Below are 21,173 nucleotides of genomic sequence, written 5' to 3'. Positions count from 1 at the left end.
TATAACTAAGGGGTTGCGAAAAACATCAGGTTAAAGGCTTTCCTGAGACATCCCTAACAGTCATACTAAGAAAGGAAGGGAGGACTGGCCTAATAAGTTGCCTCCCAAGAGGGAAAAAAAATCAGTCCCTTACACAGCAAAGCTCCCTGTAGTCACAGGACTATGCTGACTCCTGACACGGTTGGGGCGGGGGAGGGGAGGGCAGGAACAACTTAAATGCAGGGAAGGGAAGTTGCCTGAGGGAAATAGCCTCTTGCCCGATGCAAATGGGTTCCTTCAACAGGGGAAAGAAAACTCTCAATCATTACATCCTTCTTCTAAGAACAGACAAAAACCAAGTTGTTCTGAATTACACTGCTGATGACTAAGCAAAATGCTCATTCCACTCAGTAATATTGTCACTGTGGTTTGCAACAACACCCTTAATGTTGTATATGAAGACGAGATAGGAGCCAGGAAAGAGAGAAAGAAAATGCTATAGGAAAGACTGGAGGTCTTGACTGACACCCGAACGGGCTCTTGGGGATTGAGGCCAGTCCAGGAGCCTTCAGGTAACACTGAGGTGTAGCCTCAGCCAGATGCCTTCAGTTGCCGGAGGCAACTTATTCTGACCCTATGCAATGGCTAGACCTCTGTGAAGGCAGACTGGATTGAAACAAAGCCAACATTCCCAGTACCTGAGGGTGATGGCAGAGGCTTGGCAAAGTCTTCCCCAGCAAGCCTGTCCTTTGCAACTGTGCCATTCGCTCTTAACTGGCTGACAGAGGTCCAGTGCTTCATCCATTTTTGGAAAAAAAATGTGAAGGCAAGAAGCCTCAGAAATGAAAGTGTAAGAGGTCCACTCTTACCCTTCCACAGATCCCAGACAAGCCTCCAGAAATGACACAGGATTCATTCATTGCCACTGTGCTGGAAGCATCTCCGTGTCCTGTGGCACACCTGTCTGGGCCTCACTCACCTCTAGGCTCACTGCTGGGCCCTCTGCCCACTCGACCCAGCAGACTGCTTCTGGCCCGGATTCCATGCCCACTGCAGCTCTGCATTCAGCCCACAACTGGTCCAATTGTGCCATGATTGTCTTCTACCTTGGGAGCCGGCATCTGGATGAGGGTGACATAGCGGGACCCAAAAACTTGGAGATACCAACAACCACAGAGCCCCAGCTGTTGCCCAGGGAGTCCCCAAGGACCATTACAACTCTCTCTCCTTCCCCCTGCCCACAGCATGGCAAACGGAGGTGGCAGGGGAACGCATGTTTCAGCTTGTTTGTGTTACAGCTCGTTCCATCCCCCTACCCTGCTTCAGTCTGCGGTTCCTGGGCTGGCCCAGCCCCACTGCTGCTTTCTATCGGGTAGCTGCCCAGTGCCGGCAGAGGACTGGAGGGCTACAGTGTTAGAGTTCCTTTCATACCCACCGTTCAGCAGGTTCTGGGATCTTGTCCTGCGTGTAAGAAGAATGAGATTATGCGGACAATGGAGAGAGAGCAAGGCAACAGCTCTCGACACGAGAGAGGACCCGACATGAGTAGACCTCCATGTGAGAGGGGATTCCAAAGGCGGGTAGTCCCCATGTGTGGCTGAGTCTGAGGTTTTTATGGGCTCAGAATGGGAGAGTGCAGGCTGATTGCTCCATAGGTGAACCTGGAAAAAGCACCATTTGATTGGCTAAAAGGCATCGAGGAAGTTCGCATTCTGGTCATGGACTCTACACAGAACTGGCAGTCCAGTTTTCAGGCTTCAGGCTGTCTTTGGCTTGAAGGTTGTCAGGTTTCACCGGGTACCCTACCCCTGTCTGCTTGGGAGTTTGTCTCCTGCTCTTATCAACTGTATTATTTCTTTATTCATATTTTCTATTTGGTGAGAGATTATTCTCATAATTTTCTAGACATGGATTCCTGTAGCTTTTCCAACTTATTTAAAAATAGCTCATTTATAGTCTCAAGTCTAATGTCTGGATTTCTCTGGGCAGACTTTTGGTTTTTTGACTCTGTATGAGCCATACTTTCTTATTTCTCTGTGTATCATAATATTTTGTGAAAAAATTGGATGTTTTAAATAATATAATGCGACAACTGTTGGAGTTAGATTTTTCTTCTTCCGTGTTTGTTGTTGTCTTAGATGTTGCTGTTTGTCTAGTGAGTTTGCTGAACTAATTTTATGCAGTCTATATTCTGTGAAGAGTTGGTATTCTATGATTGGATGATGATTTCCTTAACTACTGGGAGCAAATAAATATCCCATGGTTTGCCAAGGGGGTCTGTGTGTGCATTGGGACATGCTTTAGTTCAGCCAAGCAGTTGACCCACTCTGCCTTAGCCTTCCTTCACTAGTTAAAGTTAAGGTTCTTCTTGGAATTGGTAATGCTTTGATTCCCAAAAGGCATAAATTAAGAATTAAGGGAGTTCCTGTCTCACTTTTCATGCAGAGTAGGTCTTCTGTTCATTCTTTTTTTTTTTTTTTTTTTTTTTTTTTTTTGAGACGGAATCTCACTCTGTTGCCCAGGCTGGAGTGCAGTGGCGCGATGTTGGTTCACTGCAAGCTCCGCCCCCCAGGTTCACGCCATTCTCCTGCCTCAGCCTCCCATGTAGCTGGGACTACAGGCGCCCGTCAACACGCCCGGCTAATTTTTTTTTTTTTTTTTTTTTTTTTTTTTTTTGTATTTTTGGTAGAGACGGGGTTTCACCGTGTTAGCCAGGATGGTCTCGATCTCCTGACCTTGTGATCTGCCCGTCTCGGCCTCCCAAAGTGCTGGGATTACAGGCATGAGCCACTGCGCCCGGCTGTTCATTCTTTTTATAAATCGTTTGGCAAATAAATGAAGTATACAAATACACAGCATTGTTGTGAGAACATAGTTTTCTGATAACCCAGTAAGTGAATTTATACCATCAATTGACCTGGTCATTATGGAAGTTACGCAGTAGAGGAACATAGTTATTTATCATTAATTTATTGGTCCTCCTGTAAGTACTGTGAAATAATTATACTTGGTTAAACACTTTATTTTACTAATTTAGCTAGAATTGTTTCCTGTGAAAGGGCCATCTGTTCTATGAATTATACTTTGTATTGCAGCACAACCTGGTGTTTCTGTTCAAGGCTGCCAAACACTAGAGCATTCCACCTAAGGTTTAAATTGTGATATCAGTACATGCTATAGCATTTTCAATAGCAGTTTTAACCAAAAGTACAGAATTCAATGTAAGTACTTAAACTTTTATTTTTTATTTAGGTTACTTACAGCAAGAAAACCTCATTTCTACCTGCCAGACTTTTATTTTGGAAAGTTCAGATTTAAAAGAATATGCAGAACACTGTACAGATGAAGGGTTTATTCCAGCCTGCTTACTGGTGAGTTATTTATTCCTTAAGGGAAATACTTCATCAACACAAGAGACTACATAGTCATAAAATCAGCTTATCAGAAAAAATACTGAAATTGGCAGAAATTTAATGGTTTATATTCATGCATGACTGGTAAGACCCAAAGACGACCAGCTGTTCTTTTTACAAATTTATGCCAAAACTATTAAATGAATTACAACTTTGAGAATTAGTTTCAAAATGACACCCTCGTTTATGATTAGTTTCGCTGCTGCTGTCTCCAAGCCTTTTTTTTTTTCCCTTCCTGACCTGTATCTGGCTGCTCCTTTCAGACAAATACAAAACAGATATTTTGATTTATTATTGTCATTTCTTTTGTTAAATATCACTAGACCAACAAACCATCATTTGGCACGTAGTGGATACCTTCCAGAACTACATTATTTCACATGGTGTTTACTATTTTATTTTAAACATGGCTCCTTGAAGACTATCACAGATAACATCAATGTCTGCTTAGGAAACTGAAAATGACGCAAAACTAAAGTTAAGCAAGGTCATAGAATACAGAGTATACACAAATCCATTGTATTCTGCATGCCTGCAGTGAACAATTGAAATTTGAAAAATTTTTGAAAGTACGCATTTATAATAGCAACAAACAAACAAAATGCTTAGAGATAATCTAACAAAATATGTGTGAAATCCAAATGCTCCAAATTGCCTGAAATCTAAGGCCTGAATAAAAGGAGAATTGTACGGTGTGCACAGATTGAGAGACTCAATATTGTTAAGGTGTTATTCCCCCCAATTTAATTATAGATTTTTTACAGTCAAAATGCCTGCAAGCATTTTTATAGGTAACACGGAGCTGAATTCTAAATGTTAAATGGAAAAGAAACTAGAATAGCCTAAAGAGTTTCTGAAAAAGAACAATTTGGAGGACTCACATTACCAGATTTCAGAACTTACTAAAAAATATGATAATCAAGATTAAGGGACATTTTTGATAGTTTAGGCACGTAGATCAGTGGAACCAAATACAAAGTCCATATAGAGACCCATACATCTGATTTTGACAAAGGCTTAAAGGCAATTCATTGCAGAAAGGATGGTCTTATCAACAAATGTTGCTGGAACACTCAGACATCCATATGTAGAAAAAGAACCTCTACAAATACCTCATACCTTATGCAAAAATTAACCATAAAATGGTTCAGAATGTAAAACACAAGACTCTAAGACTTCTAAATGAAAACATAAGAAAAAAATTGTGCAAAGTTGGATTTGACAATGAGTTTTTTATATGACACCAAAAGCATGGGCTATAAAGGCAAAACTTAGCCCAATTTATAAAAAATTAAAAACTTGCTCTACAAGAGGCATGTTAAAAGAAATGGGCTGGGCCAGACACAATGGCTCATGCCTGTAATCCCAGCACTTTGGGAGGCCCAGGCAAGAGGATTGCTTGAATTCAGGAGTTCTATACCAGCCTGGGCAGCATAGTGAGACTTCATCACTAGAAAACAATTTTTAAAAATTAGCCAGGTGTGGTGGTGCACTTAGTCCCAGCTGCTTGGGAGGATGAGGCTGGAGGATCGCTTGAGCCCGGGAGGTGAAGGCTGCAGTGAGCCACAATTGCACTGCTGCAATTTAGCCTGGATGACAGAGTAAAACCCTGTCTCAAAAAAAAAAAAAAAAAAAAAAAAAAAAGGTTGGGTGCAAATTTGTATCTTACATGTCTGAAAAAGGGTTTATACCCAGAACATATGTATAGAACTCTTAAAACTTAACAACAAAAACCAAACAATTTTTTTAAGTGGATAAGAGATCTGAAGATACTTTTACCAAAGAAAATATACAAATGGCAATAAGCATATGAAAAAATCTTCCAAATCATTAGTCACTAGGAAAATGCAAATTAATACCCCACTGAGATACGAATATCTATTAGAATGGCTAATATAAGAAAACAGGTTTAAAAACTGGCAAGTCTTTGACCACAAATATGCAGAGCAGCAGGAACTCTTGTTTGTTACTGGTAAGAATTAAAAATCATACAGTTGCTTTTGAAAACAGTTTGCATTCCCCATGTGAACCAACACTCACATTACCCAAATCAGTTGAAAAACTTGTGTTCACACAAAAACCTAGACACTGGTGTTTGCTAATAGTGCCTAAAAACTGAAAACAGGCCAAGTGTGGTGGCTCACACCTGTAATCCCAGCACTTTGGGAGGCCAAGGCAAGCGGATAGCGAGGTCAAGAGTTCGAGACCATCCTGGCCAACATAGTGAAACCCCATCTCTACTAAAAATACAAAACTTAGCCAGGTATGATGGTGCGTGCCTGTAGTCCCAGCTACTCAGGAGGCTGAGGCAGGAGAATCGCTTGAACCTGGGAGACGGAGGTTGTGGTGAGCCGAGACTGTGCCATTGCACTCCAGCCTGAGCAACAGAGCAAGACTCCATCTCAAAAAAAAAAAAAAAAAAAAAAAAAAAAAACTGAAAACAGGCTAGGCGTGATGGCTCACACCTTTAATCCCAGCACTTTGGAAGGCTGAGGCAGGAACATGGCTTGAAGCCAGGAGTTCGAGGCTATAGTGAGCTGTGAGCAGCCATTGTACTCTAGCCTGTGTGTCAGAGCAAGACCCTGTCTCTAAAAAAAAAAAAAAAAAAAAATTAAAAACTAGTGACAACCAAGATGTCTTTCAAAAAGTGACAGACTCTGATGTGTTCATAACAAAGCAATACTACTACTCAGCAATAAAAAGCAACATGCTATTCACACAATAACATGGATGAATATTAAATAAATGCTTCTAATTTCTTCTAAATTAACAGTTCGGAACAAATAACAAATTGTAGATAGTGGGAGCCAAATTCCTCACTGTGTGAGAAAGAAGATATAAATAAGCATAATAATGAAACCAGTGGTGTTGGGTTATAATCTGAGATATTAGTATGACACTGTGGTTATTTTAATATATATACAGATAGATGCAGAAATACAAATGCTTGTGTATATGCATTTGTACGTGTATGTGTAGCTGTCTGCTGAGAGGGTCTAGAAGCAGTAATACCCAAGTAGCTATAATGTCCTAGTCAAACGGGCAAGATTCTTTAGAAGCTTGGATGCAAACCCTAATGTCAGTGGCTATTTTCATTTTCGATTACCTGCTGCTTTACCCTTTCCTCATCAGCTACTCTGCAGTTAGATCTTTTATTAACTTGAATGGTGGAATCTTTTCGTGTGAGAAATTATTGGTAGTATTATACACTTTTGGTAATATTTGATCTTTTTCTTTTCAGTCCTTATTTGGAAAAAACTTGACAACAATTTTAAATGAGTATGTGGCTATGAAAACAAAAGGTAAGAGTTCTGATTTGGAGTTTTTTTGCTGATGTGTACAATATTTATCTGCTTGATTTAGTTAAAAATAATTTTTAAAGGTGTCTCATAAAAGCCTTGAGAAAACTTGTCTCCGTTGTGATGACATAAATTTTTCTGGGACACATCTAATTTGTTTGTGGGTTTTGTTTTTTGTTTGTTTGTTTTTGTTTTTTGTTTTTGAGACGGAGTTTCACTCTTGTTCAGGCTGGAGTGCAATGGCATGATCTCGGCTCACTGCAACCTCCAGCTCCTGGATTCAAGCTATTCTCCTCCATCAGCCTCCCAAGTAGCTGAGATTACAGGCCTGCACCACCATGCCCGGCTAATTTTGTATTTTTAGTAGAGGTGGGGTTTCTCCATGTTGGTCAGGTTGGTCTCAAACTCCTGACCTCAGGTGATCCACCACCTCGGCCTCCCAGAGTGTTGGGATTACAGGTATGAGCCACTGCCCCCGGTCATTTGTTTGTGTTTATATTGAGTGATACATAAATTGCAACAATCTTTATATTAGCAAAAATAACCCAAAAATTACCTTTAAAAAATATATAAAATAAAACTCTTACCTCTGTGTTATCTATACTGATAAACAGACATCACTATGTGTTAAAAAGTTTTAAACTGACATTTTAATTTTAATTCTATGTAGTCTAAGTCTGAACATAGAAGCCAGTCATAAACTGGCTTATACTTACCAGCATATAAAATTCTACTTGCCTTAATTAAGGATGTTTTAGAGAAAAAGTTTTGACTACTTATTCTGTAATATTGATTATTTTCAATAGCTTATAATATTAACAAAACAATTAGCATTAAACAATTTGCATAAGATAACATAAAAAGAAGCTTGACTTTTGACGTTGTCACTGTGTATAAGCATTGTGCTATGTGCTTTCATATGGTTTTTTTCATCATTTAATATTTTGTGGTTTTTGTTTGTTTGTTTTTTTGAGACGGGGGTATCTCTCTGTTGCCCAAGCTGGAGTGCAGTGGCGCGATCTCGGCTCACCACAACCTTCTTCTCCTGGGTTCGAGCAATTCTCCTGTCTCAGTCTCCCGAGTAGCTGGGACTATAGGCGCACACCACCATGCCTAGCTAATTTTTGTGATTTTAGGAGAGACAGGGTTTCACTGTGTTGGCCAGGCTGGTCTCGAACTCCTGACCTCATCATCTGCCCACCTTGACCTCCCAAAGTGCTGGTATTACAGGCGTGAGCCATCATGCCCAGCCTCTCATTTACTTTTTAGAATAACCCAGTGAGAGAGATTGTTTAAAGCCATTTTTAAATATGGGAAAATTGAGGATTAAATTTCCACACTTACAAAGAATTTGCATAACCTTTATGATAATTATTATAAGACAAATTTTTTTAATTCACTTTCATATGTCATATGATATCAGATAGAACAAAGACCAGAAAAAGTATTTCTCCCTTTTTTAATAAAATGAAGGTGTAAAATTATTGGCCAAAAAATGCTCAGAGATTTTACAGATGTCCTTTTCTACTCATATTGTATCTGATACTCAGTGACTTTAGAAGAGAAAGCAACCTTATTACAGCTTTGCAAGCTATTTTACAAAGTAGATTGATTTCTCATTTTCCAACATACTGTCAATAATCGAGAGACAAGGTTTTTTTGTGTGTCTTTGTTCAAAATGAATGATGAAATTTCTTCAGCTGGGTTTATTAAGAACTTTTTCCTCCTGTGATTTAGAAACATCAAATAATGTCCCAGCAATAATGTCATCTTTATGGAAGAAATTGGACCATACACTTTCTCAGATCAGGTAATAAGCTATTAGAACGTGCCTAATGATTTTGGAATTCAAATACACTTTGGGTTTAAATCTTCTTGAGACCTACACAGTATACTTACGTAACACTTATGCAGTTTTGAAATTACTCTAGAGGTTGCTGGTACTGTGGAGGCTACTGACTGACATAATTTAAAATAAATAGCATATTTTTAATAAAATACTTAGAAAACTAAGCTATGTAGTAGTTTAATGACATTTCCAAGTTTCCATAGCAATTTAGAGGCAGATATATTGTTAGAATACAAATCACCGTGAATTCCCTTAGGCAGCTGTCTCTTTATTACATATTCACAGAATTGATGCATTGAACCCATGCCCACTTGATTTCTTAACTTGAAATAAGCTTGAAGAATAATGCTAATTCTGAAATCTTCTGGTATCAATTTTATGAAAATCTCCTATTTGACAATAGAATTTGTTATGAAAACCATAGTCTCTTAACCTTTCTTTCAGAGATATAAGTGACTACCCCACCTAACTTCAGCATGGGTTTCATTTTCTTTCTCTGCTTAAACTGCTAAAATGGCTCCAAATGCTTTCTACTTAACTCTGGACACATCTTACTTGGTAGTCTTATCTTTATATTTCTCTTTCCTGACTCGAGTTTTATGGATCTTGTTGGAGACTTACTTGACATATTTTTTATGATAATGGCACGGTGTTTGTGACTTTATCGAATAAAGGGATGGGCCACTCTGATTCATACTAAAATAATTAACTTGTACTGTGAATTTTTCCATGTTTGTTTGCATCTTCTTTAGGGGTTCAATAAAATAATTTCATAGCCATAAATTTAATAAAAGCTGGATGTCCTCTGACATTAACTTGGGGATTCCGAAGTATTTATATATGGAGTCATGGAAAATCAGAATTTCTCTATGGGAAGGCATCTCTGTAATTGTGAAAGATAATAAAAAATGTATACTTTGTATATTCTTACTTAAAAATGTAATATGCAGAGTTTCTAAAGTTAAATTATATTCTTTTTATTTTTTCAAGAGGTAGGGTCTCGCTCTGTTACCTAAGCTGGAGTGCGGTGGTGTGATCATAGCTCTCATAGCCTTGAACGCCTCAGCTCAAAAGTTTCTCCCACCTCAGCCTCCCAAGTACCTAGGACTACGGGTGCCTGCCACCTGGCTAATTTTTATTTCGTTTCATAGAGACAGTCTTGCTATGTTGCTCAGGCTGGTCATCATGAACTCTCAGCCTCGAGTGATCCTCTCACCTCAGCCCCCCAGCGTGCTGGGATTACAGGCATGAACCACCGTACCCAGCCCAGATTGCATTCTTAATGTAATGTCAAGGCACTCTAACGCATATTACGTTGGATAGAAACTTGTTAATTAAAATTAGGTGTGTTGTGAGTGTGTCTACATGCCACTATTTTTCTCCTAAAGCAAATCAGAGTTGCTTACCCAAAAAATGTGTTTGTCTTTTTTGTCTGAGAGATTTTTTGCTTTTTACCTCATAACTAACTTCTGGTCTGACTGTAACTAAATCATAGTGGATGTCGGCAACAAAAATTTTTTGATGGATAACTACTTTGTTTTCTTTGTTAGGAGCATGCAAAGTTCCCCAAGGTTTGCTGGCAGTCAGAGAGGTTGGTATCCAACTTTAAACAATGTTCACAATTACTTCAAACTTACACTGTCAGATGAACATTTTAATTCATTATACACATGTGCTAAGTGTGTATTTTGCTTAAACTACTGTTTTTCTTTGTGGTGTTTTGTTTGTTCTTGTTTCTGTTTTTGTTTTTTGAAGTGGTGTCTCGCTCTGTTGCCCAGGCTGGAGTGCCATGACACGATCTCAGCTCACCGCAACCTCCACCTCCTGGGTTCAAGTGATTCTCCTGCCTCAGCCTCCCAAGTAGCTGGGACTACAAGCGTGTGCCACCACACCCAGCTAATTTTTTGTTTATTTTTAATAATTATTTTTTTTATTTTTGTATTTTTTTTATTTTTGTAATTTTTTTTTTGTATTTTGCCATGTTAGCCAGGATGGTCTCAATCTCCTGACCTCATGATCTGCCTGCCTCAGCCTCCCACAGTGCTGGGATTACAGGCGTGAGCCACCGCACCTGGCCAAACCACCGTTTTTTATGTACAGTTATGTTAATATTTTCATTTATCATAAAAATATTTTGTAAATACTCCCTACATATCACATAGACTCATGTAGAATGTTTTAATTCTCATGAGTTTAGATTTATTAATTCATGGGGGTATTATCAATATGAATTATTGCAGAACAAATACAATCTTGGATTTATAAAGCTTGAGTGTATTCATTTTAGTTTCTTCTGAAAGTCACATAAATTTAGTTGATATATTTAGGGGTCATTCTTCAATCTGTTGATGTAACATGTTATATAATAGGATGCATCATATTGACTTCTTATAATTCCCAAACTACCCTGACATTGAATTTGTTTTTTAAATGCTTATATGTTTCAGCCCGAACAAGAACTGGAATTGCAGAAATCAAACGGCAGAGAAAGCTTGCATCTCAAACAGTTCCAGCCAGTGCAGAGTTGCTCACTTTACCTTACCTTTCAGGACAGTTTACCACTTCTTCCACAGGTACACAAGTTGCTCGACCAAGTGGCCAAATTTCAGATCCATCAAGGTCATATTTTGTAGTGGTCAACCATTCACAGTCACAAGATACTGTAACCAGTAAGTTTACATTTTGTTCTCTTAAATTTTGTTGTTAATGAAATCGTATGAATGAGATAATATACTAATGTCTTTATACTCAGTGTAAAAATATGGACCCCCCCCCCAAAAAAAAGATGAGAGAGACTAAAAGTGGAACAGACTTCTAGATTTGCTATAAGCATATAAAATCTTTAAGGCATTTTAATCTAGGATTCTTCCTATTTCTACTCTAACTGAAGTCCACCTTGAACTCTCTAATTCTCCATTTTTGGCATTAAGAGAAAAGGACCTTGTTGCATTTTATTTTAAATGGAATGTACATTATATTTTCTACCTCCTTGCCTTTGTTGATGTCAGTCTATCCTCCTGGAATGAGGAATGCCTTTCCACTTCTCCTGTATCTTTACATGTTAGAAATCCTACATATGCCTGGCTGAACCTTAGAGTTAGGAATATCCTTAGAGAGCGTGTGGTATATCTTATTTGTTGCATACTTGAAACTTTTGAAAACACATGATAGTAAGCGATAAGAAGCTAGTTAATAACAGAGTTGGGATTCGAATTCAGGAGTTAGCAGTCTCAGTTCACAAACCAATTATCTTTCTGTGCAGCTAAAATTTATTGCCATCAAGATCTCCCCCATTTTCAACTTTTCCAAATCCTTTTCTATACCCAGAATGCTTAGTTTATACTTCTTAGACTTTTTCCATTCTACCATATTATTTTTTGTTGAGACTATACTGTACTTTGGATTTTATTGTAAAACCTTAAGGCATAAAGACTATATTTTATTGATCTTAATATCATTTACCGTGCTTTAAACATGGTAGCCACTCAGTACTTGTTAATTGAATTTAATATAAAATAATAATCACTATTCAAAGCTTTTTATCCCATTACAAGTTTAGAAAATTATTCCATTTCTTTGGCTTACTGTTATGTTTTCTTGAAATACAGCTGGAGAAGCTTTAAACGTCATTTCTGGTGCTCAGGAAAAGAAAGCACATGCCAGTTTAATGTCTCCCGGTAGACGCAAAAGGTAAATGCTTTTTAAAAGAGACAAGTTACCTGTATCCGTTAAAAAAAAAATTACATCAGGAGATTTACATTGTGAATAATAAGACCAGGTTATGTTCTGATCTGTTATTAGAACTATTCCAAAATTTTGTCTTTCTTCACATTCTAACCCGCCTGAAATTGGGTTGCATCTCTCAATTAATGGCATATCACTGTTTCATGGAAAATATGTTTATTCTGTATTGGTATATAAAATAATGGTATATCTTACAAATGATGTTATCCCAGGTTTTTTGAAGTCCATGTTTTTTAACCGAATGTAAATAATACCATTATGTTCTATGCTGCACACACATTTAAAGTCCTAAGATCAATTGATGGAATTTTTCCAGGCACAATCTTTGAGAAAAATGTTTTTCTGTCTTACTTACTCTGTGTGTCTTTGTTTGAAGAATATTTTTAAAAAGAAATAGTAGTTTTAAAATGTTTCTTCTAGTTTCTTAGCTGCCACGCCCTGGGTATTTTTGTTAGAGTTTTTACTTTTGGTTGTCTTTCATTCAAGACTGACCTCAGCCTCCTTTATTGGAGCCTTTCTCACTTCACCATATAAAATAATAAACAGTAATATCGATTTATTTAATTTTAGAGATAGGGCCTTGCTCTCCTGGCCACGCTGGAGTATAGTGGTGCAATCATAACTCATTGCAGCCTCGAACTTGTGGGCTCAGAAGATCCTCCCACCTTAGCCTCCCCAGTAGCCAGCACCACAGGCACATGCCACCACACCCAGCTAATTTTTTTTATTTTTTGTAGAGATAGGGGTCTCATTTTGTTGCCCAGGCTAGTCTCAAACTCCTGGCTTCAAGTGATCTTCCCACCTTGGCCTCCCAAATTGCTGGAATTACAGATGTGAGCCACCACGCGCAGCCATAAAAGAGCAATATTAATATTTAACATTTATAGGAACCTTGACTTTTTAAATAAAGTATATATACTTTATTTCATTCCATTCTTTAGTAAACCCAGTAATGCAGTTGGTCATTATAAAGTGGGTTAGAGAGTCAGAGCTTGCTGTGCTTCAGACCACATAGGTAGTAAGTGGTAAAGCTAGACTTCAAACTCATTTTTTTGAATCCAAGACTACTAATACTTTTTGTACTTCCCTTTGTTCCTACCACAAATAGAGAATATACAGTTGACCTTGAACAACACGGGTTTGAACTGCATGGGTTCATTTATACTCAAGTTTTTTTCAACCAAACACAGATTGAAAATTTAGTAGTAAAACCTACCTAGATGCAGTGTGCTGACTTTTTGAGTACATGGGCTTCCTAGTGCAGACTGTAGGACTTGAGTACATGTGGATTTTGATATCCTTGGGGGTCCTGAAACCAGCCCCCTGCAGATACAGGGACAACCGTATCTGTTCTGCTATGGTGATCTTAAAATTTATGTCTGTATATGTATTTATCTTTAAATCTGTTAAACATAGTGGTTAAAAGAAAAGTTTTTAAAATGTGTTTCAGCGAATCTCAGAGAAAAAGTACCACTTTGTCTGGCCCTCATTCAACAATACGGAATTTCCAAGATCCAAACGCATTTGCAGTAGAAAAAGTAAGTGACTCTGCCAAACTTTGCAACTTAAAATATTCCTGAGTTAAAAAATACAGATATATACACAAATGTATGTATATATGTATCAAATAAAGAAACAGGGGTAAGTTTATAGATATCTATAAATACTTTGTTGTTGTTGGATCATTTAATAAAATACCGGCCAGGTGCTGTGGCAAATGCCTGTAATCCCAGCACTTTGGGAAGCTGAGGCGGGCAGATTGCTTGAGCTCAGGAGTTCAAGACCAACCTGGGCAACATGGTAAAACCCCGTCTCTACAAAAAATACAAAAATTGGCCAGGCGTGGTAGCACATGTCTGTAGTCCTTGTTGCTTAGGAGGCTGAGATGGGAGGATTGCTTGAGCCTGGGAGATCGAGGCTGCAGCGAGCCATGATCATTCCACAACACTCAAGCCTGGGTGACAGAGTGAGACCCTGTCTCAAAAAAAAAAAAAAAAAAAAATCTGTCTAGTGAGTAGTGGCTTATACCTGTAATAAGAGGTATTGAGAGGCCAAGAGGAGCAGATCTCTTGAGGCCAGGAATTCAAGACCAGCCTGGCCAACTATCTCTACTAAATATACAAAAATTAGCTAGGTGTGATGGCGCACGCCCATAATCCCAGCTACTATTCAGGAGGCTGAGGCACAAGAATTGCTTGAACTGGGAGGTGGAGGTTGCAGTGAACTGAGATCGTGCCACTGCACTCCAGCCTGGGCTACAGAGCGACACCGTAAAAATAGGGCATTTACTGGGGTTTGATGATGAGTGTGGAAGTGTGTAAGAAAGAGTTGTTGAAAGATCTGTGAAAACATTTGCAAATTACAGTGTTGTATTCAGGGATTAATATGGAGGGAGCTGCCACAACTTCTGAGTTTCCATTTAGGTTTATTAAAACTATCCAGCTCTTATCGGTTTGTTATTTTCTAATAAATATTAAATAGCAGAATACTCTTTATTGTCCTTTTGCTAACAGTGGCTTTCTTTTCCAGCAAATGGTTATTGAAAATGCGCGAGAAAAAATACTAAGCAACAAATCTCTTCAAGAAAAGCTAGCAGAAAACATAAATAAATTTTTAACTAGGTAAGCTATATATGTTTAAAATGCCTAATTGTTTTTGCCTAATTGCATAACTATAATAAAGATTTTTCTTTCTTTGTTAACAGTGATAATAATATTGCCCAAGTACCTAAGCAAACAGATAACAACCCTACGGAGCCAGAGACTTCAATTGATGAATTCTTAGGACTTCCGGTATGGGTGGTTGGGGTGCGCATGTGTGCGTGTGTGTTACTTATAGTTAAGATTGATGGTATTTTGGTTTCATTTCAAAACCATTGCCAACATAAGATGTTATGATTTGCCATCTAATTAGATAAAATGATTTACAATAGTAAGATCAAACTTTTCTTCATTCATTGAATGTAATCTGTTCCTGAAAAACACATCGGATGACGACTTAAAATAGAATCTATATTGCATCCACAGTCATGGATTCCTAAGTATTTAATACTTAAAAATTTGTTAGGGTGTATTTGTGTGTAATAAACAGTAATACAGTGTTTATATAAATTACATTTCTTCTGCACTGCTACAAACTGTATAATACTTTAGAGAAACAATGAAATGATATATTAAAGATATGTAATGGGGCCAGGCACGGTAGCTCAATGCCTGTTATCGCAGCACTTTGGGAGGCCAAGGAGGGCAGATCACTTAAGGCCAGGAATTCGAGACCAGCCTGGCCAACATTGGCGAAATCTCATCTCTACCAAAAATACAAAAATTAGATGGGCATCATGACATGTGCTTGTTATCCCAGCAGCTCAGGTGGCTGAAGCAGGAGAATCCTTGAATCCAGGAGGTGGAGGTTGCAGTGAGCGGAGATCGCACCACTGCTCTCCAGCCTGGGTGACAGAGTGAGACCTTGTCTCAAAAAAATAAGAAAAAAAGATATCTAATGAATCCAAGTAATAGTTAACTAAATAAAATGAACAAAACTTTTTTTTTTTTTTTTTTTGAGACGGAGTCTCTGTTTCCCAGGTTGGAGTGCAGTGGCACAGTGTCAGCTCACTGCAAGCTCTGCCTCCTGGGTTCACACCATTCTCCTGCCTCAGCCTCCTGAGTAGCTGGGCTACAGGCACCCGCCACCACGCCTGGCCAATTTTTTGTATTTTTAGTAGAGACAAGGTTTCACTGTGTTAGCCAGGATGGTCTCCATCTCCTGACCTCGTGATCTACCAACCCGGCCTTCCAAAGTGCTGGGATTACAGGCGTGAGCCACCATGCCCAGCCAATAAAATGAACAAGACCTTTTTAAAAAGAAAGATTGCTAACCAAATGACAGTTTGCCTGTGAGGCTTAATACTAAGAGAAGAAAGATGGGGACAGTGGTCACTGTTGCTATTCATTGGTAGTAAATACAAAGGAGAGTGAGCTAGTAAGGGAGAAATATAACAGTCTGTGTTTTAAGATTTGTCGATGTGCAACTATCCTTTAATATACTTTTTTCTTTTTTTTTTTTTTTTTGACAGGGGTTTCACTCTGTTGCCCAGGCTTGAGTGCAGTGGCTCAATCATGGCTCACAGTAGCCTTGATCTCCCTGAGCTCAAGTGATAACTCCCACCTCAGCCTTCTCAGTAGCTGGGACTACAGGCACATGCCACCATGCTCAGATAATTTTTGGGTTTTGTTTGATTTTGTTTTTTGAGATGGAGTATCACTGGGTCGCCCAGGCTGGAGTGCAGTGGCACAATCTCTGCTCACTACAACCTCTGCCTCCCGAGTTAAAATGATTCTCCTGCCTCAGCCTCCCAAGTAGCTGGGATTATAGGCATGTGCCTCCACGCTTGGCTAATCTTTGTATTTTTAGTAGAGACTAGGTTTCACCATGTTGACCAGGATGGTCTTGAACTCCTGGCCTCAGGTGATCTGCCTTCCTCGGCCTCCCAAAGTGCTGGGATTACAGGTGTGAGCTACCTCACCTGACCCAAATATCCTTTTTGAAGAGCAGCTGCAATTGTGATTTTAGGACATCTTTTTACTTGGACCATTGGACAATGGAAATATTTTTATTGGCCTGCCCATGTGAGTGTATTAGAGCAGGTTTTCTTTCAGTTGAATTCTGAGAAAGCCATTGAGCCCTTGAATTGTTTTTCTCTCTGTCAGTTCTACCAGTACTTCTTTTAAAAACCTCTCTTATCTTACCATTTATAAATATGGGCCAGGCACAGTGGCTCATAGCTTTAATCCCAGCACTTTGAGAGGCCAAGGCAGGAGGATGCTTGAGCCCAGAGGTTCAAGACCAGCCTGGACAACATAATGAGTCCTCATCTATACAAAAAATTTTTTAAAAAATTAGCCAGGTGTTGTTGCATGCACCTGTTGTCCCAACTACTTGGGAGGCTGAAATGAGAAGATCACTTGAGCCTGGGTGCTTGAGGCTGCAGTAAGTTGTGATTTCACCACTACACTCCAGCCTGGGCAACAGAGCAAGACGCTGTCTCAAAACCAAAAAACAAATATGTATGCTCTGTTTTAAGTTTTTGTATCCTCTAACTTTTTGCTTATTGTTTCTCTACAAATACATCAGATGCTTACCATAATCAGGGTACTTGGTTAAATACTGTGAAGGATTGTAAGAAAGTAAAGGCACAACCTACTGTTCTTGGTTGTTCATAATACTGTATTTGTAGAAAGTTAAGAATTAAGATTTAGCTGGGTGCGGTGGCTCACGCCTGTAATCCCAGCAGTTTGGGAGGCTGAGGCAGGTGGATCACCTGAGTTCAGGAGTTCGAGACCAGCCTGGCCAACATGGTGAAACCCCACCTCTACCAAAAATTAGCTAAATGTGGTGGCACACACCTGTAATCCCAGCTACTCAGAAGGCTGAGGCCAGAGAATTGCTTGAACCCGGGAGGCGGAGTTGCAGTGAGACGAGATCGCGCCACTGCACTCCAGCTTAGGCGACAGAGTGAGACTCCATCTCAAAGCTAAAAAAAAAAAAAAGAATTAAGATTTAAATAACAGTTTTTAAGACAGTATAGGGAATTTTGTAACACAGAAATCCCAAAAGGCTCAAGAAGTAGCACCAGGACGTCTGAAAGTGACTCTTAAAGCTGAGGCTACAAACAGCATAATAAGGTGCAAAATTAAGGAAGGAGTTAAACCCTGTATCTACTCCCTATTTCTCATGCTCCCCCAGAAACACTGTTGTCAGTCATGAGCCCTCACAGCAAGAAATCTGACTAACTCAAAAGAAAAGAACTAAAAATACAAATGGTTCTACAACATTATTCCATAGCTTAGCTTGTAGTTGACAAGCTCACCCCTGCCATTGGTACAGGGCTTTTGAGGTAGGTTTTGGCATGTTAGTTTTAAAGCTGAATAGATAAGAATTGGCAACATTCAAGGAAAGCATTTTACATGAAGAACCCATAGCAGACAGATAAAAGGGATAAAATAGATATATATTGAAGGACCTATAAAGCAGTCTACAATAGAGTAATGTAAAGAAAGTAGATTATAGAACTTTATAGTGTGGGCCAGGCACAGTAACTCATGGCTATAGTCCCAGCAGTTTGGGAGGCTGAGGTGAGCGGATCGCTTGAGCCCAGGAGTTCAAGACCAGCCTGGGCAACATGGCGAAACCCCATCTCTACCAAAAATACAAAAACTAGCTGGGTGTGGTGGCACATGTGTAGTTTCAGCTACTCAGAAGGCTGAGGTGAGAGGATCACCTGAGCCTGGGAGGTCAAGGCTGCAGTGAACTGTGCGCCACTGCATTCCACTCCAGCTTGGGTGACAAAGTGACACCGTGTCTCAAAAAAAAAAAAAAAAAACTTTATAGTATAATATTATTTCCATTTATATACATATATTCATTTTATATCATTTTAATGTTTAGAAATATATTCACCAAAGCTCTTACCTCTAAGAAGTAGGATTAGGAAACCCTCACCTTCTGTCTAGTTTTGTTTTAATTTGTTTTAAATGAGCATATCATTGGAAATTGTCTTGGAGTGGAGGAATGCTACTACATAAAAAGTCAAAAATAGTCAAGTGTCTGCTAATTATTTTGCTGGTATTAAATCATATTATTCAAACTGGGCACAGTGGCCCACGTCTATAATCCCAGTGCTCTGGGAGGCTGAGGCAAGAAGATCACTTGAGCCCGAGAGTTCAGGACTAGCCTGGGCAATTTAGCAACCCCATCTCTACCAAAAATAAAATAAAATAAAATAAGCTGGGCATAATGGTGCACCTGTAGTCCCAGCTACTCAAGAGGCTGAGGCAGGAGCATCAGTTGAGCCCAGGAATTTCAGGTTATAGTGAGCTACAGTGACTATATCACTGTACCACTACTCTCCAGCCTGGGCAAAAGAGTGAGACCTTGTCTCATATATACATGTAGTATGTAAATATATATAAATTCAGTTAGAATCATGCCTTCACCCTACTCCTTTCTTGCAGAGTGAAATTCACATGTCTGAAGAAGCTATACAGGACATATTGGAACAGACAGAATCAGACCCAGCATTTCAGGCACTCTTTGATCTCTTTGACTATGGTAAGGAGACTATTTCAAGACAAAAAAGGCTTCTCCAGTTTCTTTGGTAACTTAACTGTAGTGAATCAGCATTCTCCAGAGTATCTAAAAAAGTTCTTGTTTTCATTTCATCAGATATATGGATATGTTAAAGGAGTTTTTGTTGTTTTGTTTGTTTTTACCTGAGAAACTTCAGCTATTAAAGTGGAGAGTAGTTTTGTTTTTTATTTTTGTGGCATTTTTGCCAGCCAACAGGGAATGTGTTGATGTCGACCGCTCTACAGATGTACTGAACACAATTGAATGGTACAAAGGGAATACAAAAAACTGGCCATTGTCCTCAATCTTATGATTTAGTGCAGTAGTTCTCAAAGTATACTCCCCCAAACCAACAATCTCAGCATTATCTGAGAACTCGTTAGAAAATGCAAATTACTGGTTTAAAGTTTAAGAAACACCTATTTGGTGTAAAAATCTTTGTACTTGTAAATGATATTAAAAGCAACATTTTTTAATAAAACCCTAAATCAAAGTTTAACATTTGCTTAATCCCCACAAGCTGTATTCATTGATGTTTATTTTTTGTTTTGGTCATTTAATTATTTCCCTATTCCCTTTTTAACAGGTAAAACAAAGAATAATAAAAATATATCACAAAGTATTTCCAGTCAACCTATGGAATCCAATCCCAGTATAGTCTTAGCAGATGAAACTAATCTAGCAGTTAAAGGTTCTTTTGAAACAGAAGAATCTGGTAAGAATTTGGTTTTGTTAATATCATCAATCCAAATCTTAATATTCGTCTCAAAATTCAAAGGCAGAAAATACTAATTTGGAAGTAGAAGTTGTTCAGATTGTTACAAATCATTTTTGTATTTTTCTCTCCGTTAAAAACAATTATAAATCTTTGGTAGTTTGATTAAAAAGAAAATTTAGGGTATTCATTCTTTTACTGTAAGCTTTTTTTGTTGGTGTGTTTTTGTTTCTTGAGACAAGGTCTCCCTCTTGTCATCCAGGCTGAGTGCAGTGGCACAATCATAGCTCACTGCATGCAGCCTCAAACGATCCTCCCAACACTTTAGAAGCAGAGGTAGCATTACAGGTGTGAGCCACCACACTTAACCTCATTCCTTTATAATTCAGTCTATTCTTGACATGTGCAATTTAGTATTAATGTTGTTCAGTTGCTCAAAAGTCTGTAACATTTATTTTTATTAAGGCACATCTTTTCTGCTCACCTGTTTTTAAATGTTATCATTGCTCCCACCACTAGAAAATCTGATGGCTTCCAATGTTCATTCACATCCTGTCCTTCAAGAATCTCAGACTACGTGTCTCCTTTAATTCCTCTGCCAACAATCAAGTCCAATTCTCCATTTCTTCTTAGGCTGAATTATAGTGGGTTTTGTTTTTGCAGTATATATTATGTCTAGAAGGTTGTGTTCTACCCTGTACAAAGTGAAACTTGAAATTCTGTTTTCTGAGAAAGTCTTCCTACTTCACTGAGGAACTACTTATCCTGAATTTATGTGGCCTGTATACAATTTCCACTGTTTTCCCCACAATAAGGATTCCGATGTGCTCTGTACTCAACAGCAGGTGTCACATTTAACAGAATTAGAGTAGTCCCCCCTTATCTGTAGGGGATATATTCCAAGCCCCACAGCGGGTGCCTGAATTGGGTGGTACCAAAACTTACCAGTATTTACTGTTTTTTCCGATTCAGGCATACCTATGGTAAAGTTTAATTTAAAATTAGGCACAGCAAGAAATTAACAATAACTAATAAAATGGAACAGTTAT

The 21,173-nt window shown here is 38.6% G+C and overlaps 2 protein-coding genes across 3 annotated transcripts in view; both read left to right on the top strand.

Moving 5' to 3' along the window:
* Positions 1-21,173, top strand: part of POGLUT3 (protein O-glucosyltransferase 3) — a 603,612-nt gene that overhangs the window by 279,508 nt on the left and 302,931 nt on the right. The window lies entirely within an intron of this gene.
* Positions 1-21,173, top strand: part of LOC126936198 (protein NPAT) — a 64,872-nt gene that overhangs the window by 22,511 nt on the left and 21,188 nt on the right. For both annotated transcript variants that reach the window (XM_050758684.1, XM_050758685.1), the window contains exons 2-12: positions 3,232-3,350; positions 6,634-6,694; positions 8,429-8,501; positions 10,091-10,131; positions 10,988-11,209; positions 12,149-12,230; positions 13,735-13,822; positions 14,814-14,905; positions 14,989-15,076; positions 19,295-19,391; positions 19,996-20,124. In XM_050758684.1, the coding sequence (XP_050614641.1) occupies positions 3,232-3,350; positions 6,634-6,694; positions 8,429-8,501; positions 10,091-10,131; positions 10,988-11,209; positions 12,149-12,230; positions 13,735-13,822; positions 14,814-14,905; positions 14,989-15,076; positions 19,295-19,391; positions 19,996-20,124 (1,092 nt within the window). The remainder of the gene's footprint in view (positions 1-3,231; positions 3,351-6,633; positions 6,695-8,428; positions 8,502-10,090; positions 10,132-10,987; positions 11,210-12,148; positions 12,231-13,734; positions 13,823-14,813; positions 14,906-14,988; positions 15,077-19,294; positions 19,392-19,995; positions 20,125-21,173) is intronic.

Source organism: Macaca thibetana, chromosome 14 (genome assembly GCF_024542745.1).
Source record: "Macaca thibetana thibetana isolate TM-01 chromosome 14, ASM2454274v1, whole genome shotgun sequence".
Taxonomy (NCBI): Eukaryota; Metazoa; Chordata; class Mammalia; order Primates; family Cercopithecidae; genus Macaca; species Macaca thibetana.
The sequence above is the reverse complement of the archived record's forward strand: the minus strand, read 5'-3'. Positions and strand labels throughout refer to the sequence as shown.